We start from the raw sequence: 24,023 nt of genomic DNA, 5'->3' as shown, positions 1-24,023 counted from the left end.
CAACTTTAACTATATGTTAGCGCAAAACTTTTCACGCTTCGAGCGTATATTTTTCATTTTATAATATGTTTTACATCGGCGGTTTGGGCATCACAGCGCCGTGTGATATTTCACCTTAAAAACAAATATCCTGAATCCGCCACTGTTTTCGTAGTGGTTTTACGTAGTGAGACTTCAATAGCTCTGAAAAGAGTACTTCAGGCCGCATTAAACAAAGTTTGGCGACCATCGCTTTACAGCCCGTCTCAGCAAGCGGAAGTGTTGCGGGCAAAATTGGTGACGTAGGCGCCGACCTTGCGCGATTTTCCGCGAAACGGGTGTTCGGTCGCGGTTCAACTTGAAAAGAGTGACTCTATGCTGTTGTTGTTTTTCGCGGCCGCCAACTAAACCCGGTTGCCCGTCGCGCTGCGAACCAGAGGCGAAGCAGAGACGAGTGCACTGTTGTCGGCTGACCTATCATTCGGCGCCGGCAAACAACAACATTTGGTGACGCTGCGAAGGTCATCGGGTGGGTATAGCAGCTTATTCTGTGCGAATCGAACTGTCCGACTGTTTCTCGTTGTAAAATTATAAAACGTTTTTTTAATCAATTGTTCTTAAAGTGAAGCAGACGTTTCTTTACTCGGTCATGACAAAGGTTTAATGGAGATTAAAGGCATTTCGTGAAAATGCACTACTTAACAATCAGGGCATCCTAAGTGAGTTACAGTGTAACACAACACATTACCTAACGCTACATTTCCTAACGCTATCCAATGATGCTATCCAATGTTATATTTTCTGACATATGTAGTTTGGCTAATGCCTGGTTCAAAAAGGTTTAAGAACCAGTTTGATATTTAAAAAAATATATATTTTTTGTCGTAATAAAAAAGTAATTTTAACCTCCGTCTGTTTCTCTTATAAGGTGAACAATCATAAAAATAGCCGTGCATAACAATTCTGATAAAACTCTGACGTAACACTCTCACCAACGCCCCCACATTTATCACAGTTAACGAGCAAATTACGCATTGCATCGCACGTTTAAATTCGCTAAGAAACGAACGCATTGCGACACTAAAGTCCCGCACACATGATTAAATATCGATACAGATTGCAAACATAATATATTTAAACTAATTCTGCTTTAAACTATAGTGGCCTTTTAACTCGTGTCTAGACGACCAATTCGAAGAATGGCCAACCGACCCAAAATCGATGGGTTATCGATCCTTTTAAAAATAATGCCTGTCTACAAGATGAAAGGGAACAGCGCATTTAGCTCATGGGGCATGTTTTTCGGACAACGTTAAAATCTAAATTTAAAACTTTTATGGGTTAAGTTCCAAATCGCCGCGGTTAGTCATTGGTCGGCTTCCCAAGCTTCGTAAGTTTATGACATTTGCCCAGTAATGACTTAAGTCAATTACTTGACTTGGGTAAACCCAAATTACTGATTTTACAAGTTGACTTAACTTAAGTAACCTAAATAAATAATTTGATTATCTAAAGTCAAATTACAGCAACACATTTCTGTTATAAAATTAATTTAAACTGATTGCGTTTGTTGAAACTGACATAACTGGTATATATGTAAATAATCTAACACAATTGAGCCACGAGTCATAAAAACTGTATATTTTACCACACTTCCCCACCTATAAGCAAAACCAAACTTGATTAATTTTATTGTGCCAGCTTTCGTATGTACAGCTTGAATCGTACAAACTTAGGTATCAAAATGTATAGCCTAGGCAAGTCTGCAAAAACGAAACGTCCTTGCGCTTTTGGGCAAGTTTGCTGATGAGGTTAAGCTTGTGTAGAATGTTTCTCGTCTGTTCTCCATACTGGCTGACAATAAATTTTACAGCCTAATGGTTGAAGGTTTTAGTAAGACTTTTTTAGTTAGCAAAGAATATCAACGCCCAAATAGAAATAGGTAGCATAATGAACTATTATAATATCTCTTCATTCATTTTAAAAAAGAAAAAAACAACTTGTATATGGGCTTTGATATTATTACTATACGTATAACTAAAATCCCCAAACATTATGCTCGGCCCTTACTTGTTACGGAGGTCGATGGTGGAAGGGTCGACGTCGGGGTCGTTGGCGGCGAGTTCCTGAAGGTCACGCAGGGCGCACACCAGGTTGTGGTCAAGGTCAAACATGTGCGGAAACTCCTTGAGCCAGTATCTGAAATGGCAGAACTTTATTTTGTGTTTTGAACACGCCCAAGAAGCTGATAATATAATGCATGGCGATTTGGAAATCAGTTTGAGCTTGTAAAAATGTTCGTTGCTCTTTGTTTTTGTCTTATCCATTGTAATTGTCAATGGGAATGGTAAACAATTTGAAGAACATTTCAATGACGTTTTTTGCAATTTAAAACAGTTTGCGCAAAATAAATGATGAAGCAGAGATTTTCGTACTTACTGGATTGCGAAGAAGACTGATTTCTTGGCGTCGCATGCTGTGCTTTCCTCTTCGAATGTACGATAAGAGTTAAGAAAATTTAACGAAAATCACAATACATTAAATGAGTACGAGAACCTGCCATGTTAAATTTCGCCAAAAATACATATTTATTAAAGGTTTCTACTAAAATGCAATGGAAGAAAGGCCATGGGTCGTTATTTTTGCAACTATTGCATGGGATGGAAATAACAGAATGTTTACAAAGGTCACACCAACTAACTAGGGTACAAAGCAAATAAACAAGGTGAAAAACAGCCAAACTAAAGCGATCCAATGCCGCAAACTGTCTGCATCATTACAAAAAAAAGCCACCTGACAGTGCAATCGGCCGCAATACCGCGACAAAAGCGTTGGGGGAACTTAACAGTTCGGACTCCTCGCCATAAATCAACTACAGAAATAAACTATAGGTACAGTACGGTACAGATTCAATAATATAGAAACGAACTGCAGCGCGCTGCGCAGGTCTGTTGCGGTGGGCTAAAGCGGCGGAAGCGGCAAACCAATTTCGGGAGTTTTGCCAATTCTCGAGACTGAAAGCGGTTGGGGAGGAAGGGTGCAAGTTTTGATTGCTACAAAAAAGGCGGAACCTTGCCATTCTCTTGCGGCCGCGATGTTTTGCAACTGCAGTCTGAGCGAAAAAGCTGCAACGGGAGTTTCGATTCTGTTGTTTACGTGCAAAGCGCTCAGTTGGCGAAGGTTTATTTTCTCTGCTACTAGCGTCTATAGTTTCGAAAGGCGACTAGCCAAACGTTCGAACCGCGTAAAAATGTTTTGAGTGGTGAAATCGTTATGAAAGGCTCACGTTTTGCACCAGCTGAGCAACTATCAATTTTAAAGCGACAAGATTTTGGAACTGTTACTTCGCAACTAATTAGCAAGGCTGACATTATTGGCCACGTCATCTAAAGGCGAATTTTAACTGGATTTTTTTTACGACAATGCGATTTTACTTGCTTGGGAGGGTAAATTACAACAGAAAACTCAGGTCGTCACGAAAAATAACATTCCAAGGCGCAAAAGTACCAGCGACAAATGGGCTTTTGGCGAATTGACGAACGTTTCGATTGTTCGCCGAAACCACACAAACACACTAATGGGTTTTCCGCAGAAAGGGCGGCCATAGAAATCCCGCATTCCCGCCGAAATTATTCGGGAATTCCCCTAGCGAGCGGACTTATCGGTGCATCTCGTTATGCACACGAGGCCATTTATCGTATATAGAAGGGCCAACTCGGCATTGTTTGCAATTTCGAGGCTCGGCTGAGCATTTCCGCCAAGAGGGTTTTTGCCTGGAATGAAAACTGCAGACCAGGCAACGTTTAACAGGGGGCTTTATCACAGCGCGATGAATTGGTTTCGTTGGGAAATTACCGAAACTGGTGAAGGTTTCAAGCAAAGCGCAGGCATCCCACGAATGCATAAACGCACATGAGTGTTATGCAATATACTATAGCTGCGTGTCTCAAGCGAAATCAATGCTCGATGGCCATCAATCAACTATATCAACGAATTAGTTTGCTTGTAAGGCGAAACTAACGTTAATGCTTTACACTTTGGTGTCGTTATGTATAACTTATGCTTGTATATAGTTTTGCTTGCATATAGCATTTGACAGCACAATTTAGCACAACCAGACCTTTTCGCTAACACTGTTCAGTTTCCAATCGGAAACGGTCTGACAAAAAAAACGTTTAAAAGGAAAAAAAAACGGATAAAAACTTAAAACATACACCCAGAACTATCAGTGATGCCTGCAAAACGAAGTCAGGTAACTGGAAGTATAGGAACATTACCACAGTAGTGTAAACCATCGCGAACCGCATTACCCGATTCTATATCACCAGCGCAGGCATTCCAACACTCACTTCCGGCTCTGTAGGAAAGGCGAACACATTTAGCGCATTCATTTCCCAAATAACACCGGTATCCAGCGTCCCAGCGAGTCATGCGAAAGTGCTGCTTGATCGGTCATCTTCCTTCCGGTCAGGCGCGCTGCCATATGGCACATAACAACGGCCGGCCGTTGATCACCGTTCCGCGCAACGCCCATCAATTGTGATTCACGCAAATCCGAATGCATTTTGTACATGTGCAATTGCGTGCGTGTGTGTATGATTGAGTGATGACTAGCTGCTAAAACTGCGCTGGGGTCGAGTTTTCAAGCGGTAAACAATAAGCGTAGTGATTGGTCGCGATCTAAAAGGCGGTATTCGTAAAACTATACGCAGTCGAATGCTGTGCGCGGAAATGAGCCGACCAAATATAACTCCGGATCCCCCCTACACACCAACAAGGCTTTCCTGTTATAGTGACGTACAGATTGTCGCCGGCCGTTCGTCAACGGGGCAACATACACCCGACGCCAAATGTTTCGCTTTCGAGACAAAGGTATTTAGAGAAAGGTGAAATCCACAAGAAACAACAGCTCAAAACGCACCTGCCGTCGGAAAATTGCATCGCCCCCGCATTTTTGGCAAATCTCGTTCAAACGTCCCCACAACAGAGCAAGCGACGTATTTATACACAAGGGTATACCGCAGTATTATCGGGTTGTCTCAATGCACACAACACACCAGGGAACTGCAAATCGCTGAGCCGATTCTCCAAAATTGTGACGCGTGTCGCGATCAGTGCAGCAACCGTACACGAAATGCACCGTGTCGCCAATTCGATTTGTTACCTGGGCTGCGCGCGAAACGGTCGGTAGATCGAAGCTAACACGATAAGGGGTCGGGGTGCTGGCTTCATCGCGGGCCACTTAAAACACCTGATCCAAATGTTGTACGCTGTGTGACTTAAGCGAGTTACTATAATTAAACTTTCTTTATAGCATTAGGTAACGATCAGTTTGCCAAATTACGAAGTTTGAATAATGTATTTTATTAAAAAAAACTGTTCCCTGTACGGTTAAATACGGAAAACTTGTGTTTTCTTGAAAACGTTGCCCTGAACATTGTACTGTTGCAACGCAACATGGGCAAAGTACATAAGAACGGCATTTCGTAAATGTCGAAACAACACAATTACAAAAATGAAATAGGTTTACAGACCCTGCAAAAAAATGAAATAGATTTGCCGGTTTTAAAATGTATTTAACAGGGCGAACATTAGTTGCTGCGCCGTGGCATTCCATCAAATCGCGCCCCATGCAGACAGCTTATTGCGTCTAATTCGGGTTGACGCTATTTTTGGCATCCACACTCCACACACACAGCGCGCGAACCAAAGTAGCGAAAAGGATATAGTTGCGTGAAGAGAACAATGAGCTGTTCTGACGTCATAAACCAGAGGTGGGTGAGGAGCAGAATTCGCGGGAAGTCCTCGCATCGGCAATTTCCTTCGGCGTCTAAAGGCGGTGGAAAGAGAAACAGCCTTCGTTAGGAATCGGGTATTTACCGCTTCAGAGGTCTATATATTCACAGACGGGGTATTTTGGGCGACTTAAAACACCAAAACAACCCAGGAGCTAAAGGGGATAATGATCAAAAATGCAAATACTAAAAATCTCTATTGTCTTGTAAGTTCATTTGAAATGAGCTGCCGTGAGCCCTTACGTAACCAATGCGTAAGGTTGAAGTTTTGTCTACAACGTACGAAATCATTGATCATCCCCCGCCCACCAAAAAAAAATACAGTAAATTATTTTTGGTCAAACCCATAAGAAGGACCACTCCTGGAGTTTGTAAGAACACAACACACTTATACCGGCGATAAAAAATAGAGGGATATATGCAAAAACGTATCAAAATTTCCCGTGAAATTTCGAGCATAATATTCGTTTGTAGGCTACCCTCTGGTGCAAACCTGGACAAACTACGCCTAGGCATTTTTCGGAATAACAATTTTTCAGAAAAAAAAACCTTCACGATTTTAACCTGGATTCAAAATTTATCTTTGTAAGGAAACCTTACTTTTCCCTACTCTTACCAGTTTGTCAAAACAATGCTACTTTCATATACACTGTTTTAAATAACCATAAAGGTATTTCAATTCCTCTTTTATCCCTGCCCAAATAAAGGCTTTTTCTGTTCCGAATACGGACCCCTTGTCAAAAAATTTGTCCAATCCCGCTCTAGTCGTTGATCCATTTAGCAACGACACGGGGAGCAAAAAGTCCCAAACAAAGGGCGACCCAAACTTACCAAAGCTCTCGGCACAACGGCGCACTAGCGACTCGACACTGGCCGGGTGGTTGTCCTCGTGATGACCGGACTCTTGCGCGTCGCTACCGCTGCTGCCGTTCCTTAGCGCCACTCCGTTGATCAGGCGCTGGTTTTGACGTCGCGCCTGATGCGGGCTGCTGCCGTGGCCCGGCTGCTGGGAGTGGCTCATGTCGGCGGCCGTCCTGCCGCTGCGCATGCGCAGGATACTGCGCACCGTGTCGCGAAAGCGCTGCCGGCCTTTGGGCGCGCGCGCGCCGCCAAGGGAGAAGGACTCGGACCTCGAAGAGGCGCCCGACCCTACGCGGGATCTCGGCGATCGGATCTCTGGGACGTGCTCAAAGACGCTGTCGAGGCTGGCGCGCGGATAGGAGCTGCGCTTGTAGCGGCTGGCGGCCTCAAGGTGCTTTAGGCGCGCGGCGCTGATCAGCGATGTGTGCCGGGCGGGAGGGGTGCCCGGCGCGGTCTGCCAAATAAATCAAACATAATTTTAGTTTTTGATAGCATATATAGTTATATGGGAATTTTGCTGTTGGATAATACCCCCGGAGAACGCATATATACCGCTACCCCCGGAGAAGCATATATAGCTATATGGGGTTTCTGTTGTGCAGAATGGTATACGCCAGGGTGTTTTTGCTGTTGGAAAATTACAGAAGAATACCGTGTAAAATGCTTTTTCGGCGGTAGAGGGGTAAATTGTGGCTAAAGCTTTGATGACGCCATCTGAACGGCAGTTAACCATTGTAAGCAAATACTAAAACCAAAAGCTAACATACCGTTTTTGACATGCCATATGTTCATGCTACTCAAAATTTGGTACGCCTTGGGCGACATTGGTAACGAGCTTTATACAGCACAATATTACCTATTTAGGCCAAGCAGTAAGCTTCTGTGTATGCTTGAGCGCCGTTTAAAAAACAAACTTTAGTGATTTTCGCTATTGTACATTTCTTGGGATCTTAAACCAATCCGTCGAATAACAAAAAATGCTCGCCTGTACATTACACTTGGCCCTGTATGCTATACGTTTCACCCAAAAAATAAACTAGCAAAACAGGTTTGTCTATTTCTTAGATTTAAAGTGGCTGGCATAAAATGAAACTGGTTTATTTAGGCGTAAAACCACAGTTCAACGTGTGTTTGTGGCTCAGGATGAGCGAAACACAGAAAAAAACAAAACAAATGCGGCCCGAGTTTGACCCGCGTCCGTTTCTGTATTTTTTCACGCAAAATAACGCCAGTCGTGGCCGTCCCGAGAATATGTGTATTGGTCCAAGAGCGGTTTCGGCGAACTGTTTACGCAAACTGTGCCATCTGTCCTGCTTGTCACGTGTTGAAAGACATTTCAAAATGGGCTATATTTATAGCAAGTTGAAATACAGCGGATTTGTAGGAACTTTTAAATGATAATCCCCGTCAAATACAATTTTAACCAACTTCAAAGTAAAACTGTTCATTTGCTTATCACTTATGAAATAAATGTACGCTCAAGCTAAGACCAAAATTATATTTACAAGCCAAGATAATGTTTTAAACCACAAAACATCGTATAGGGCTCTTAGCCCTCGTTTTGAGTGACATTTCTGCAATTGTTGTAAATTCACCGAATGTGTTTATATGCAGACCTTACAAGTTATATGTAAAGTTGTATAATTGCAACAAAAATGCATACTGCACTGTTTTAGTAACTGACAATGACTTAAATTTATTTAATTTGATTTGACTTGCCCTCAAACCGCTTGTACAAACGACTTGAATTTTAAGTGTTCTATTTGAATACATTAGAGTAAAATTTGTTAATTTCCTATGACTTGACATTCGTTTCGTTTTTGATGTTCGCTATGCAAAATATCGTGGTTTCGATTTTGTAAGTATACAATTTATTTTAAATGTCAGTGACGTGCCTTAGATGCGATTTTTACTGTCAATGATTTGAACTGACTTAACTTGGACTTGAGTTGTTTTGCCAATATCATGACTAGGACTTCATTTTAAAAATATTTGTTTTCAACACTGTTCAACAGCATTTATAAGTGCGATTTGTGTTTTCGTACCAATGAACAACCGCAGACAAATGCCTTGTCAACAATGTTGTCTATGGTTGCAATGTACAAAATCACAGTCAAAAAGAAACGAGAAGGAGCACGAGAAGCAGGCAAAGCAGCCTAATCAGTCTCAAAGCCATATAAGGGAACGGATCGAGTTTCATTTCACGGTTTCGCATCTACCCATAGTGCGATTTGACAATACAGTTGTGCTTCATCAGCGTAAGACCAAAATGCATGTAACTTCAATCCATCATTACTCTGCCAAAGCTGCAAGTTTAATCGCTTCGGTATGCAAACCTTTTACAACACAAGAAGCACGTTAAAAGATGTACAATGAAATGGCAAACCCTTTTTCGTGCTATTTTTGAGCTGCTGGAGCATAGTTTAACCGGCCGCGTAAACCAGTTTCATTTGCGGTTCGCAATGTAAGAATAGCCTTTTTACTGTGACGGAAATCATGGGTTTCGAAAGCCATCAAACAGAGATTTTTTTGGAGCCTGTTAACTGTACAATTTAAAGTTTCGTTTGTTATCAATGTGTCTATAAAAGGCAAGAAAAAGATGAAATGCCTCCTTTCGAAGCTTCCATAAAGGCGATGTCTAAACATTTCCATATTTATTTCTGCGCAGTAAGGGGTGATTTCCATGCTTTCACCGCATTTCGTCACTCGCAATTCATGCATGACGTCATGATCTTGTTGGGGCGTGCAGCGTGCCAGGTATGACTCGTAACGCGGTGAGCGAACTCACACAGCTTGGACACAGATGCGCGGGCGTGAATTCCCGAAACTAAGTTTTAGAGGAAATCGGTGTTTTTTATTGTTGCGCTATACTCGTTTATAAGCCACGCTATGGTGCGCCCTGAAAAAGCAAACCGCTGTTTTTTAGGTTTTTTGCGGCTGTACAATGTAGCTTTGAACCTTTCACATATGCTCGTGAATTTTTTCGCATTTAGTTTGGTTGTGGATGTAAACGTACCGAAACCGGATTGTACGTTTATTAATAGCTTTCGAGCCCTGAGCGGTATGGGACCTACCCAGTCCAACTTATAGTACTATTACGCTGTACTTTTTTCTCAATTACAGATATTTCAATCTACATTAACAACTATATAGTTATTATGTTTTTTTTTAGTTTTTCCCACACTGGTTACATGCCACGGAAGGTACGAGTATTTCGAGTATCGCCTAAACCTAAACACTAAACACAGACCATTTCATTTTATATATTTCATGTAAAAAAATACGAGTTTGACTATTTTTCATGCGCTTTCTTATTTTTTCTAAACCTTTGGTGTGTTTGCCAGGCATCCTAAAGTACAACGTTCTATACTTTGACCTGACGAAGCACGGTTGTGCGAAAGCTTGTCGATAAATGAATACAATTTGTCTTTATACAGTGCCACCTGATTCGTCTATTAAAAGTACAAGACTTTCTTTTAAAAGGGACATGTATTGCAGAGCCTAATTTTAAAATTTGCTTCCTCGCTAAAAGACATTTACCTATCGATATTTTGGACTTAATGTAAAAGTTAAGGTACAATAAAACATAACTCACGGGGTCTTCGACGACCTGCTGCGGTCTCCACTGGCCAGTTGAGTTGGTGCGACGAAAGCCGTCACGTGACCCGAAGTACTGCGACAGATTGTAAGGCATGTTTACAGTTTATTGCTGCGCTATACTACTTTACAAAGTTACACAAGCGACAGCCTAAGGCAAACGACCAAAATTGCATCTGCGGAAATTGGAAAATATTATTAACAAAGGAGGCAAAATCGAAAACCGGGCACATACACGCGTGCAAATTTATAAAAAAAGTAATTTCTTAATTTCGTTAGAATGCATGATGTGAAATTCATAAAGGATCGTGTTCTCCTGCAACAAAAAACTCTGGCATCCTATATACTTAATAAATCATCCTTACGACAACAGACCTTAGGGCTAGAATACCTGGTTCGGCATCTATAGGTTTACTCTTGCAAACGTGTTGCAAAAAAACTGTTTAAATCGGCTTCCTAGCTCCAGCCCTAGCTGCAGAACAGTGAAGTTCAAATGCTCCCAACACAGCAAAAGGAGGAGCTATGGGGCGTTTACGGTCAAACAAAAAACAAGGCGCAGTGAAAGCGCATTATTAATAGCGTTTGTCAGCGCAAAACCGCGAGTAATCGCTGTATAAATAGACCGAGACGCCGAGCCATTGCTTTCGTAATGACCCGTGAACCACATCTGTGTAATCAATAAGGCGCCCGATTATTCTGGCCGTTTTGTTTTCGGCGTAAACACGCAAAGAGACGAAAATACTGGCTGCACGCGTTTCGAACAAGTATATTTTGATCCGGTGAGTAACTTGTTCGCTTTCGCAACGCCGCTACACGAGTACGGAATTTGTATGAAACAATGGACACGTGTACAGAACATCTCCACAGGCATTAGGCCAAGGGGATTTAAGCTGAAACAACAGACCATCTCAAAATTTCGCGGCAATATTAAACTATGTTACTCACAATACATTGCCGAAATAAGGTTTTCTGAACACGTAATACCATGGTTTATCCGCGATGTCTGCAGGCATTTCTGATACGGAGGTTGGAGCAGTTTGTTTTTATTTCTATATTTAATGACACCCACACAAAAACGCAACGTGATTTAGTCACTTAGTTTTTTCGAAAAGCCACGAAACGTTTTTATTGGCGAAATGGAATTCGATGACCTTACCAAACGTAAGAATTAGATATCTTTTCAATTTTAGCACTTTTATACCCAGCGTGAAATTCGACTGTAAACAAAGAGCGAAATCAGAAATGCAACAAAGCTGCCATTTCGGTGAACATATTTAAGCCGCCAAACGCGGAGCCAGCATGTCAATATTGTCGAACGTCGCCACACAAAACCTTTTAAAGGTCATAAACCCGTTTAAAACTAACTAATCGCCGCACCAGTTGTTACACAAGCTTCTGTAAGTGTGCATAGGAACTTCAAGAACACGCGGCCTGTTATTTGCCTTGCTTATGCTTAATTCGTGTCCTTTTCATCACGCCATTATTTGAAGGGGTTGGAAGGAAAGAAAGCGTATGCTGGCAAACGCGAATGCAGAACGCATAAAGCATGGCTGAACGGAAAGCTTGCAACAGTGAGACTCTGGATCTCTAAGTAGGTAAACAAAGCGGACCAACAGAACCTCCCTTACAACTGCAAAAATGTCAGCATATCGCCTAAAAGATCAACAGAGCCGCTGATAAAACCCAAACATCTAACGAGCAGCCTCAAAGCCATGTCCGTTCAGTGACCTGCGCGTATAGGGCGACCCCTAAAACGAACTCGCGCTGCCCCTGCGGCCTGCGTATTCGGCTTGTCTGCACATGACGCCAAAACAAAACAGTCATCATCACCAACTGCATTTGGTGCAAGTAGAGGCCTGCTGCATTTGACACCCATAAGTCGATAACGCCTGGCGGCTGGTGCGTTAGCGCACAAAGTTAGGTTGCACATAATGGAGAACGACTTAGCATGGTTGTCTGATGTGCACCGGCCAAACTAAGCGACTAACTGAGACAACCCAGGATCTCTGTTTCCATATGTACAGTCATATAGAGTTTGTAACGTTGCGGGATTACCCTGCTGATGAACTGCTGCTGTTGTTGTTGTGATATTTTTGTATAATATTCGCATTCCCGCCTTAGATAATGTTGCAACCCTACCCACCACTTATTGACGTTGGTTGTTTAAATCTCGCTATTTTCGCAATAACAATGAGCGTTTGTCTGGCGCCTGCAACATACTTGACTTGATTTTGGTTCAGCTGTAAGCCTGTAAAGTTCACCATTATCGTAATAAACTAATACAATTTCAGCGAGTTTTGCTGTCTGTGTTTAACGAACAGTCGCGCAAATAAACCCCGGTATTTCTGCCGCAAAATGCGGGCATTTTTACAACAGGAAGTGGTTGCGTAAACTCATCGACCGACGCTTACAAAGCCTAAAATAGCACAAGACATATCGAGCCAGTAAAAAAATCGCGTCACTTTCGCTTTTACCGCCGTCTCTCCTTTCCCCACGGGCGCTTTGCATAGGAAATAAAGGCTTGCGGAAAAGCCGTCTTGTTAACTCTTACCTTACCAGAGGTGAATGATTGACCGACCAAAAAACAACACGCACCACCTTTCCACCGTCGGCTGTCGTTTGTACATCACGCTTAAGCCAGTCCTGTTTTACAAGTCGAAGGTTGGCCAGCCTTGCGCATTTACAACGCGATAACCAGCATTTGTATATGGAACTGCCCTTTTTACGGCTGCTTTGCAGACTGTACTAAAAATAAAAGTGCACTTGTGTTTCCTATAAACGTGCACTTGTGCTTGTGTACTGCCAATACCGTTTCGTCTTAGGTCCGTGCCCTCTGCTCATTTCTCTCTTTACCGGAAAACATTTGTATGAAATTAGACGCGCGTGCCAATTAGGCGCGTATTGTGACGGTCAGCGGGACATCTGCATTCTGCAGCTCACAGCACCAACAGCGGAGAGATTCCGACTCTGGTGATGCGGATAAATATTAAATAAGAGCGCCCGGTTTAAATCTCTAAGCCCTTCAATTTCGTCGCAAAACAGTCACCGCTTTCGATACAGCAACGATTTTAGTTCGTCAGGACTGCACGGATTTATTTTGTCAATATGAGGTAAAAAGTCTATTTTAAAACTGGAGACATTTTTCGCACCTAAACAGAAAGTAAAAATAAAGCATATCATACTCATTCGTTACACCTGTGATTCTAACTTTCTTACCGAAGGCTAGTTTAATGGCTAGCTCACTTGCACTAAAACCAAGACTTACGCCACAGTTACAGGGGCAGTCACACTGCAAATTGCACTCGATGGTACTTTTGCGTTAAATATCGATCATGAATGACAGCCTGGCACTTTTATTTTAAGCAAGCCGATATTCCGAAAGCACCGAAAAAACAATTACGCCACAAAAAATAAGGTAAAACACGTCCAACTTGCGCCAATTTACAGGCACAAGCTCGGTCCCGTGGGTTTGCCACACAGCAAAATACTTGCGCCACACCGTTACTGCATTAGTACCGCGGTGACCACACACTGACGCTATGACTCGTTCGCAATCAACACAACAGCAGTAACAGCACGAGCATAACAAACGCCTGACCAGCTCACGCCGCAAAAAATGACAGGTCTTCTATACTGATTCCTTTCTCTACATATGATTATGTGTCAGCTATCATTGCAGGCCAGTTCATTTGGTCGATTTAAAAACTACCAAGAAATATAAACAAAACCGAAATACGAGTAAAATGCGTCTAAAAACCCAGAAAATTACAAAAACTTTCAGATTATTCTTTAAAAACCGGAGATAGCTTTTCTCATTCTGTTGATCTATATACGATTTTCTTCGACCTAATATACAGGCAAACCACAGCGGCTTGCAGGTGGCCGCAACAACCCGACACCGTGCACAACAACACACTACTGATAGAGCATATTATATATACTCTTTGCAAAGTTGCAGAGCGGCGGCATCCGGGCAGCGTCGCACTCGCGCCGCCCACCACATCCAGCGAATCGACGCGCTTCTGAGGAAATCGGGCCGGGGAAAGGCGCCAGACCAGCACTTACTTACTCCGCGATTACTTCTACCTAATATACGTACAACAACTGACGCTGCAGTCAAAGTTTTTGCGTAACACAGCCCGTAGACCGCGGCTGAAATGCGTATAGTCCGAATTCATGCAAAAGTAGCCGGACAGACCGGTTTACATACTCTCGTTAAATTGAAGCAAGCATCCCTATTGAAGTCAATATTTTGGCCGCTTTTTACATAATTGTTGTTTTAACCTGGTTTACAGTTAAATTTCTGCACTACTGAAGTCAGTGTTAAAAAAACATTCGACTGCTCATAAAATGGGTTTACAACTTAATCTGACGTCTATACTGACATAGACATGCACCGGTGAGCAATAACACTGCTTGCTTCGGCAAACCTAGGCGCAAAAATATATACACTATGCCAACTACTGCTTGACAAGCCGTACCATATCTTGACATTCAAATTTTCGTTAACCAATCAACTTGTTTTCAATACCCAAAATGTCCAATAAGCTTGTTTAAGCTTTTCGGGACTTTCAAGGAGTAAATTCCTTTCTGACGTGGTTGCGAATTAAAGCCATGCAGCGCACAAAGCAACGGACAGGAACTGAACGAAACGTTTGCCTGGTGGACCGTTGCGTAAGCGCACCAAACAAACACTGGCATATGCGAGTTGACGTTTAGCGCCGAAGCGAGATTAATTAGGAAAATATTTGCCCTTTCGAAACTTATAAAGGAAACGACCGATTACTTAACGCAACAAAAAACGCGAGATCACACAATTATATATAAAGTCAATTATAGATTGCCGACGGTCACGTCTAGCCAAATTAAAAATTCGGACGAAAACAGTTTTTCGGAAACAACTTAGAATACCAAACGTTTACTGTCCATAATAGGCCGCAATATATATCAGACACCCTCTCTATTGTAATTTAGTACAAGCACCTGTGCAAAACAACTGCTAAACAACGCACACCTGACGGACCTCTATAGCAAATGACAAATCCATATACGTTTTTTATTTTAGCGTCGTAGGCGGGGACGCCGAGAAAAAAGAAAAACGCAACTCATACTCCTGGTTGACTGCGGCGGTGATTCAGGCGTTATCCAATTTATTTGTAAAGCCACTCTTTTTCGTTTTTGGCATGGCTACCCTTTTGAACCTTTTAGCTCACGTCTCGGCTCGACAGGCAAGATTCTGTCGGCCGAACCAACTAAATGGCCTCGGTGTATTTGTCCGTTAACGGGGTTAACCGATCGATTGAAACCCGGTTCCAAGGCTAATTGCTGAAATGCGCAGTCGAGTCAACAGTTAGCAATCGACCGACGGTATTTTTCACGAATTTTGTCTTTTAACATGCTAGCATCTCTATCTGCCCCTAACTGCCATACATACGGTTTATATTTTTTCAATAATTAGAAACAAAAAGTGCGCTGCGCACTGGTTCTGCTTAAAGCCCTGATAAAAATATATAGCAAACCATGTACTATATAGTTAATCAAGAAACGGGAATTTACAGTCAAGAAAAAAAGAAGAAAAACTAGATTCAATACTCAAATAGCGCAAACCAAACACTAGTTATAGTGAAACAAAATGCAGCACAACCTCTCGGGGACTAGCTAAGCAAAACGAACCGCGGTAAACCCATAGCCCAACTTCTACGAATACAAAACACTTAAACTCTTTCCGAAACGTGACGCACGAACGCAAAAGGCAGGGTTCACCCGAATCCCTCCTGTAGCCCCATTCACATTTTTCGCGTCCGAATCAAATTCACGTCACGAGTCGCAAAAATTCGTTCGGTGACTGGCACGCGCCGGAACCTGGACCTTCTACAAGTCAGCAAGCTGTTTGATGCGTGACAGAGCAACAATATGAAGTACGCGACTATTTTAACCAGTCAGCTGACCCGAAGCCCTTTACGGTGACCAGTTAACGCGCTATAGACACGGATTTACCGAATTTATCAGCTTGACGTCATTCCTACGACATGGCGCGGTCATTTTGAGCGATTTATCGGGAAATTCGATACTCTGGTGCTACCGCGTGTTGGCCAAAGCACAAAACCGAAGGTTGCGTCTCGACCAGGCGCGAAAATAGCAAGCTGACGTTTTTTTGCGAAATTGGACCTATTTTTAAAAACACTTCAGGAACGCCACCCTATAATGTTGCTGCGTGGAAATTATTTGGCTTTCAAATGGCGGCCGGCTCTTTTGAAATGAATAATTTAACGCTGTCCGCTCAAAACACCGTTGTTCGACAAGCTGTTTAGGCACGGTCAATTAGGACGGTTCTGTGGTCTAAACGCCCTGAATAGACAATTGGTGGCTTTTAAGTATTATTAGCCCAAAAAGGTAAACTTCACAGGCGGCTTGTACTAACGAAGGCGAATTTGGACAACAATTTTCGGCTAAACCTTAACCCTGCAGTGCTGGTTACTGGATGCAAAAACTGCTTAAGATCGAACAACTTTTAAATACTGCTTATGAACGACCAACTACGTCGCTTTCTTATAGGTCATATCAAATTAAAAGCTTAACTGTTATCGAAATGAGAACACGTGCCCCTTTGAATTAGACAACCACAATTAACTTCGCAAAAATGATTTTTAGCAACTTTACTATACTCGTCCGTGCATTGCCTACGTGAGTTTGCGCCCGGCTTTGCACTTGGCCTGGTCCCAGGGGATCAGCGATCAGGCTGCGTGACGTCACACTTTTAATGTGCGATCGCGCACCTGTCGAACTAGCAAGACGTAACGGGGTAAAATATAACTAAAGCTAGATAAACTCCCCCAATTCGCTCGCTGCAACGCGTAAAACAATTTTTTTTGATGAATAAAGCTCAACTTCGTTACAACAAAAAACACTGCGCTGTTGGCAATATGATAAAATATTTCAACTTTACTGCTGCTTAACGGAGAAGCTTAAATCATCGCACTACCTGCCACTCGCTGGCTGGTTCAAACGACGCCGCTAATCGCTGTGACGTCACAATGCACGCGACAGTATCCCATTGTGACGCACTGAATTTCAAAACAAAGACTGCGTCGGTTGAACACATTATGCCTTTACAGCAGCAGTATACCCAGTCGATTGGCGAGGGGATTTTAGCGGAAAACGCTCTTCTGTTGCACTGGCAGTAGAAACTTTTCCTGGTACGACTTGGCTCGTTTAATGGCCAGTGAGTTGCGTATCCTGGCATGACGGCATGACTGACTGCGCAGGAAAAACTTTTGGAGTGAAATAAAACACTGCCTGAACATACGGGGGTTATGCAGTCGGGTAGAAAACAATGTTCCTGGCGTGTTATGTTTCCTCAAAAAAACACGCTGCTTTGAAAAAAATTTGCTATGTTGATGTTGGCCACTTTGTTTAACGCCTCAAAGATCCTAACTTTTCTATTTTGGATTTATTATTTTTTCTAATTATGCCAATACGCAAATACTAAGATTTAAATGTTCGATTGTCCAGTAAGACTAAAGGTAATATATATATAAAATCATTTCGACGAAAGGCGCACATAAACTGTCTTGTCACACTTCTACGCGAAATTATTATTTTGACTTTTTTCCAAATCTCCCAAACAAACGTCTTTCCGTCTACACACGAAACCTTTTCAATAAAAGTACAGGCTCTAAAATTAGAACGATTTAAAAATAGACCGATAGTCGGAAATCGCTCGGAATTTTCCTCCCTTCACTTGGACGACTCATCGCATATTCATCACTTGCTTCAAGCTAAGAAATCTTGAAGGCTACCGAAAGCGACAGACTGCAACTCACAGGAAAATCATTACTCCATTTGCCGTCTCAATACATTTCCGTGTATATACGGCCTGCTGTCGGCGACGCGCGGGCAAGCGTCAAGCCTTCGCAATTTTGGCATCGGACGAAAAAAGACGAACACGCGAGTCCGTATCACCCCTTTTACCGTTCAGTGTGACGATAAAAAAAGAAAGGGGTCCAAGGGCCTGTTTAATTATTGATCAGATCACCCGGCGTCGTTGTTGTCTCGTGGCATTCGAAAAGCCTACCGCGGTTCCTGATGCTGGTTACTGCTTTGGCGACAGGCGTAGCGATCGTTATACACCAAGTTACTGACAAAGGCAATGGTCAGATGCGTGTTTTTAAAGATAGTTTCATCGTGAGCAGCGCAATTCATTCAACAGCAATCCGATTGAAGCGGAGCCGATTCGGCAAACCCGATTTCAGGTGATAGTATCGAAACTCGACCGATACTATAGGGTGCTATCTAATCGGATACCAAATCTATTTCAGCGTTTCATAATGGCCAAAAACAAACTGAGCTTTCCAATTTTAAAGATAATTTTGTTTTATAAAAGTGTATAACAATAACGACGGTATAACCAATTTTTGCAGAGCTTAAGCCTTTTTGACCTAAAAAAACGTTATATCTTTCAACTTGAGTGATAATGCCTTTGTACAGTAGTAACTGCACTTGTTATCCGATCCGGCGGCCATCAGGTTTTCCTAAAATATAGGATTTCTGTATCAAAAGAATAAGCCAATTTATGCGTCGCATCGCTGTGGTATAGGAGTTACGACTTAATTGGGTTTTGACGCATGTTCTTGACGCTGATCGTGTTAATCGGTGTTGATGTCACACTTTTATTCGAGCCGTAGGCTGCCATGTTAATGGGCGCCTTTGACGCAGACATGCCGCAACCCGTAACCGATTTATTGCGGCCATAAACACAACCTTTTAACACGTCAATATCTTTAAACGCTTGGTTTCGCCTGGGACAATTTAGTGATATACGGTTTGTGATAATTTACCTGATGCTCTCGTGTCTATAGGTAATAGAAAAGTACCTTCTTCGCGCTGTAGAAAAAACACGAAAGCTGCTATGCAAGGGGTAACTCCAAGTCTACAATTAACCGAATTTGACCCGGAGTTACCATGACCTAAAATTAGGTGTTGGCTAATTGTCAGCAGACTGCAATCCACTGTACGAGCAAAATCATTAGCTCACTGCTGAAAAAACTATTATACCTTCAACGGCTGCCCTTCTGCAGTATTAGGTTTCTTTGTAAAATAAATTAAACTTGAGTACTGCAACTTTGGTCTGCGACTAACAATTGGCACCGCCTATACCGAAAACAGAAGAAAAGTGGATGGAAAAGCTTGAAAAAAAAGTCGACTATCGTTTGATCAGTCTACGTCTGGACCTACATTTATTTTTGCCACGTTTGCAAATAGGCGCTAACCAAACAAGTCGCTTAATATACCTGAGTGTTTCTTGCGCCTTACGCCTTCTCACGTTTTACCCAGTACTTGAACTCCAGGCGATTGGCGTAGGTTACTAACGCCCCGTGTATTTGCTTTTGGGCGAAGAAGTGCTAACAGCTTATAGAGCCACAGTCACCTATTTGTCCATTACCGCACAGGCAATTTCGCAGTTCGATCTATATCTAATTTAGCGTTGCGCCGCGGGCCAGCGTCTATATAATATATGTGGTCGTTAAAACGTAGACATGGCCGAACGACACCCTCGGTCAGCCGCTGCTTTCTACCCCTGATTTGTGCCATTTACCCGTTTCGGCAGCTACGTTGGGGATCGGCACGCAATCATATAGTACAGTGGCATTTTCAAAGGCGGCATAAATTGACCGCGTTCCATCATACGGACAGGGCCAACTTCGGACAAAAATGTGGTAAAATATCATTTATGTCCGAATGACAAATTTCACTTCATAATCGGTAAAAATCATGAAAATATTGGTAGCATTAAACGATTTTCTAAATCCAACTTGGCGAATCAGTTTTCGGTCTGCCGCTTCCCCTTTTCTTGCGTGCGAAACAACTGGCAGACTTTTGTGCGGTGAACTTTTAGTCTTTGGGTGCAGTTCGACGCGGTTTGAATTTTGCGATATTTTGCCACGATTACGACAGTGCAATTTTGCCCGAAGCTCACAAAGGTTAGAACACGCCTCATGCAAAACATCTAGCGGCAAAAGAAAACCGTTCCAACAAAAGGCAAACTTGCACAGGAAAAATCTCATTTTTGCGTTTGATTTAGTTTATATCTATAAGAATCTCTGCGTTTTTGTGGCAGCATTTGAACGAACAACAATCGAAGCGTTGATTAAGCTTTGCTGTTTTATTAACAATTTACCACGTTTTGCGAAAAACCTCATGCGCATATAGGGTTGTCGGCTACTTGACATTGCTTTCCGATTTAAAACCCAACACTTTGGACAAAAAGTCTTGCGATCCGATCCGATACTAAATGAAGTTTATACTTATGCCCAGACAAGCAAATTAATAAAATTGAAAAGTCCAAAGGGTTTTATTTGCAGGCCGTAGACCGATAATTGCTTTAGTGATATAGTAGGTTTAGCTACTTTGTTAAACTACTATATAGCTTTTGTTAAATTTATTAAATTACTGTATAGCTTTTATTAAATTTACCGTTTAAGTTGTAAATGGTTGGATTGAAACCACAGGGTTGTGATTTTTGGTTAAATTGTTGAAATACAAAAGAAACAGTGGATTTTTTGTTGAAATTCACCCTCCGTTTCGTCGGAGGTTGCGATTAATTGCGGTAGTGCGTTACTCCATTTTTGTAAAGTAAAAGTGACGACACCAATTTGGCAGGCCTGTAGACCCTGCAACATTCAGGTGGAATTGACTTTTGCAAATCAATTTTGGCATTATTGTATCGGCTAAAATCCTTCGGTAGCCGGTTCAAACAATAATGTAATCTTGTGCCTAAAACAAATCATGTCAGATTTTGTTATAACCTTTGTAAGGCATAAACGCTGAGCTGCAGCACACTACCCAAGTATTTCAACATATAGTTTTACCCTTTAGGCTTAGGGCGATAAACCAAAAGATGCATTTTATGTCATCGTTCAGGACCTTTATTTAAATTTTCAATTTTAAAATTGCACCACACAGGCCGCCTATTTTCCGCTTCAACTTTTCGACCCCATACACAAAAAAGAAACAATAAAATGCAGGAAGGGAGTCCGTAGCACCGGCGCCTGAAATGGGGTAAGGCTGGGACATGTCCGGGGTCAGTTGGCCCGCTTCTATACAAAACTTCCCTGCATTCCCGTAAGGGTACAGGAGCGAGCCATTGTTTAAATAACAACGATTGGCTACGCGCATAATTCGGTGCCGGCGACATGCTAATTGCTATAACGAATCTTAGGATGATGCCATACACATACGTATACAACTATACTGTGATCTAGCCCTTCTGAAATGGTTGTTTGATCAACGATAACGGCTTTCATATCATAGTACACCCTATAAGTCTTCGACAGACTAACCGAATAGGTCGATCAATTTAAGTCAGGCTAAAAACAACTAGCCAGCTGTAAGGTTCGAATTCCCGACCTCTGGCCATACCGGTGAAGTTTAGACGTGTCCATTTTACCGTACTCGGTGTGAAGAAACCCTTGCAGGTTGGTCATTCAAAAGTTTATTCAAATCAGGCAAACTGTACGCTTTTCTGTTTTCACCGAGGGTTCTTAAACTGTGGGCGACAAGAAAGAGTCTGCAAATCATCTTTTAAATTCATTAAGCGATTTTATAAGAGCCAGGGAAGAGTCTTCTTACTTTTATTATAATTAACCTACTTGTTGGAAGTTTGTATAGATAGGGTAAGTAGCTTGCAGAATTACTGGTTTGAATCTTAGAGGGATTTGTTAATTTTTAAATTTCGTTTTTTTAATTTTATGAGGTCATATAATAATTCGTAAAAGTAAAATCAATATATTATGTGTAAAAGTTTGAGAACCACTGGTTAACGGTTTAAACTGTCAAACTTTCTGCTACCAGCAAACCGACAGCAAACTAGCTGTCATAACCAACAAACTAAGAGACTATACATCTTGGGGTTGATTTTACGACCATGATTTAAACGTCGGCAGGTAATCATTATACCTTTAAATCGCCCTTAATCATTATAAAATGTGTAGTAACAACTTACACTGTATCTGACTAGTTCAGCCTGCAAATCTCACTTAAGCGAACTTTAACATTTCTTAAAAACAGCAACGCACTAATTTAAATACAAAATTATGTAAACACGGTTACATACAACGATGACATATGATGTAAATACATAAATATCCCAATCCAGCAGTATTGGTTGCAATTGTTTACAGAGGCCTACATACACGCGAGCCATTAAACGTTGATCTATCCCTCTCTCTCTCTCGCATTATGTTTATTATATGCCAATCAAAATTGCCGACATTCGCATAACACAAAGCGACAACGGCCAATCGCGAATTTTCTATTCCCGGCTTTGCACGAATATTTTAAGATGTTGAAATGTGTGGCGTGCGAAGAGTCACAACAAAACCACTGCAACCACATACTGCACCGGCCAAATAATAGACTAGGAAGGAACCATTCTAATTTGCATTCAAAATGTAAATTTGGCGGTTGGGCTCTACGTAAAATTCCGCAATCAAATTTCAGTTTATTTGATAGCTAGAAAATGACATTTTTTTGATTGCTAGATAATTTTGGTTACCGTCATTAATAACAAAAAAACGATGCTTAATACATTTCGCAGTGATTAGTGATTGGCGGTTGACCTGACAAAACATATATATTGTGTGGGATGGCACACAAGCGACACCTTGCGGTTATTAAGATTTACAAAAAAACGCCACTAGGTGCGCCGACCGTTAGAATGTATTGTACATATTGTAGCGTGCATACAACTCGTTGAAAAAAAATACATATAACTCGTTGGTCAAAACGGATGTTAGTGTAAATTTCGTAAAAATGTTGGCCATTTTTAGATGTTTGCCCTGAAAACAATGTACGTCAACACTTTGGTGGTAGTATTATTGAGTTGTAATGTAATGATACCAGTAAAAAGCCTAAGCCACAAAAGATCTTTGTCCACCTTTTTTTCGGGTAATCCTATAGTTGAAGTTTTACAAGGTAAAGTTTAAATGTTTGTGGGTCTCTTGTTATGGCGGACAGTATTAGGTGCGGTCATTTGTTAACCCCGATAGTAATTTACAAATATTTAAAAATATGAATTGAAAATGTCATAATAAAGGTTTATACCTTTTTTCGCGCATTTCTGTAAAAAGTAAATGTTTGTATATTTTAAAGCAATAAAAAGTACTTACCAATTCGACGAGATGCCTTGTGCAGATTGGCTAGGTAACAAAGTCTTGGCCCGAGTAGCAGTATAGACTGACAAAGGATTCAGCAACTAAAGCTCAGTTTCTTTATATAATTTTTAGCCTATACACAGGCTAAACCTGAAAAAGGGAACATTAGTTAAGTTTACATTAAAATCGCTGCAATATTATTAAACAACATTGGAGAGAAATTGGTCTTGCTGGTGAACATTAACATATCACTTAGCGGCGAGTATAGGATCTTATTTACACCTGCTTTCGAAGCGTGTATAAGTGGCAGAAATGTAAACCGGGCAATTATCTCCCACAAACACGTGTGACGTGTGCAACTGACTTACCTCACGCGAGCAGTTGAGCACAAATACAGCTTTGTAACAGGTTCTTTCGTGGCACTTTTGCGCGCAGCACTACGCATTTCAATTTTCACCAATGCCCACGCGCGGCCCAAACTACACGGGTACACACATCAGGTTCCAATTCTCCCTTTCACACAAGCTGACCTCACCGCCACAGTACACCGAAGCACGTTTTGATCGTGATCGCAACAAGTTATCGGCCTGACTTGGCCGTAACTTTGCTTCGATAAGCGTCGACGATCAACACGGTCAGG

The 24,023-nt window shown here is 41.8% G+C and overlaps 1 protein-coding gene across 1 annotated transcript in view; it reads right to left on the bottom strand.

Annotated features, from left to right (window-relative positions):
• The window catches only part of LOC146139918 (uncharacterized), a 31,781-nt gene extending 21,420 nt beyond the window's left edge, over window positions 1–10,361 (bottom strand). The window contains exons 1-5 of the mRNA XM_083391108.1: window positions 10,231–10,361; window positions 6,606–7,089; window positions 5,687–5,809; window positions 2,419–2,467; window positions 2,050–2,178 (exon numbers count right to left, since the gene is read on the bottom strand). Of these exons, the coding sequence (XP_083247234.1) occupies window positions 2,050–2,178; window positions 2,419–2,467; window positions 5,687–5,809; window positions 6,606–7,089; window positions 10,231–10,329 (884 nt within the window). The 5' untranslated portion in view covers window positions 10,330–10,361. The remainder of the gene's footprint in view (window positions 1–2,049; window positions 2,179–2,418; window positions 2,468–5,686; window positions 5,810–6,605; window positions 7,090–10,230) is intronic.
• Between the last annotated feature and the right edge of the window lie 13,662 nt (window positions 10,362–24,023).

The sequence above is a fragment of the Ascidiella aspersa genome, chromosome 6, assembly GCF_963924565.1.
Source record: "Ascidiella aspersa chromosome 6, kaAscAspe10.2, whole genome shotgun sequence".
NCBI lineage: Eukaryota > Metazoa > Chordata > Ascidiacea > Phlebobranchia > Ascidiidae > Ascidiella > Ascidiella aspersa.
This window is presented reverse-complemented; position numbering and strand designations above follow the sequence as displayed.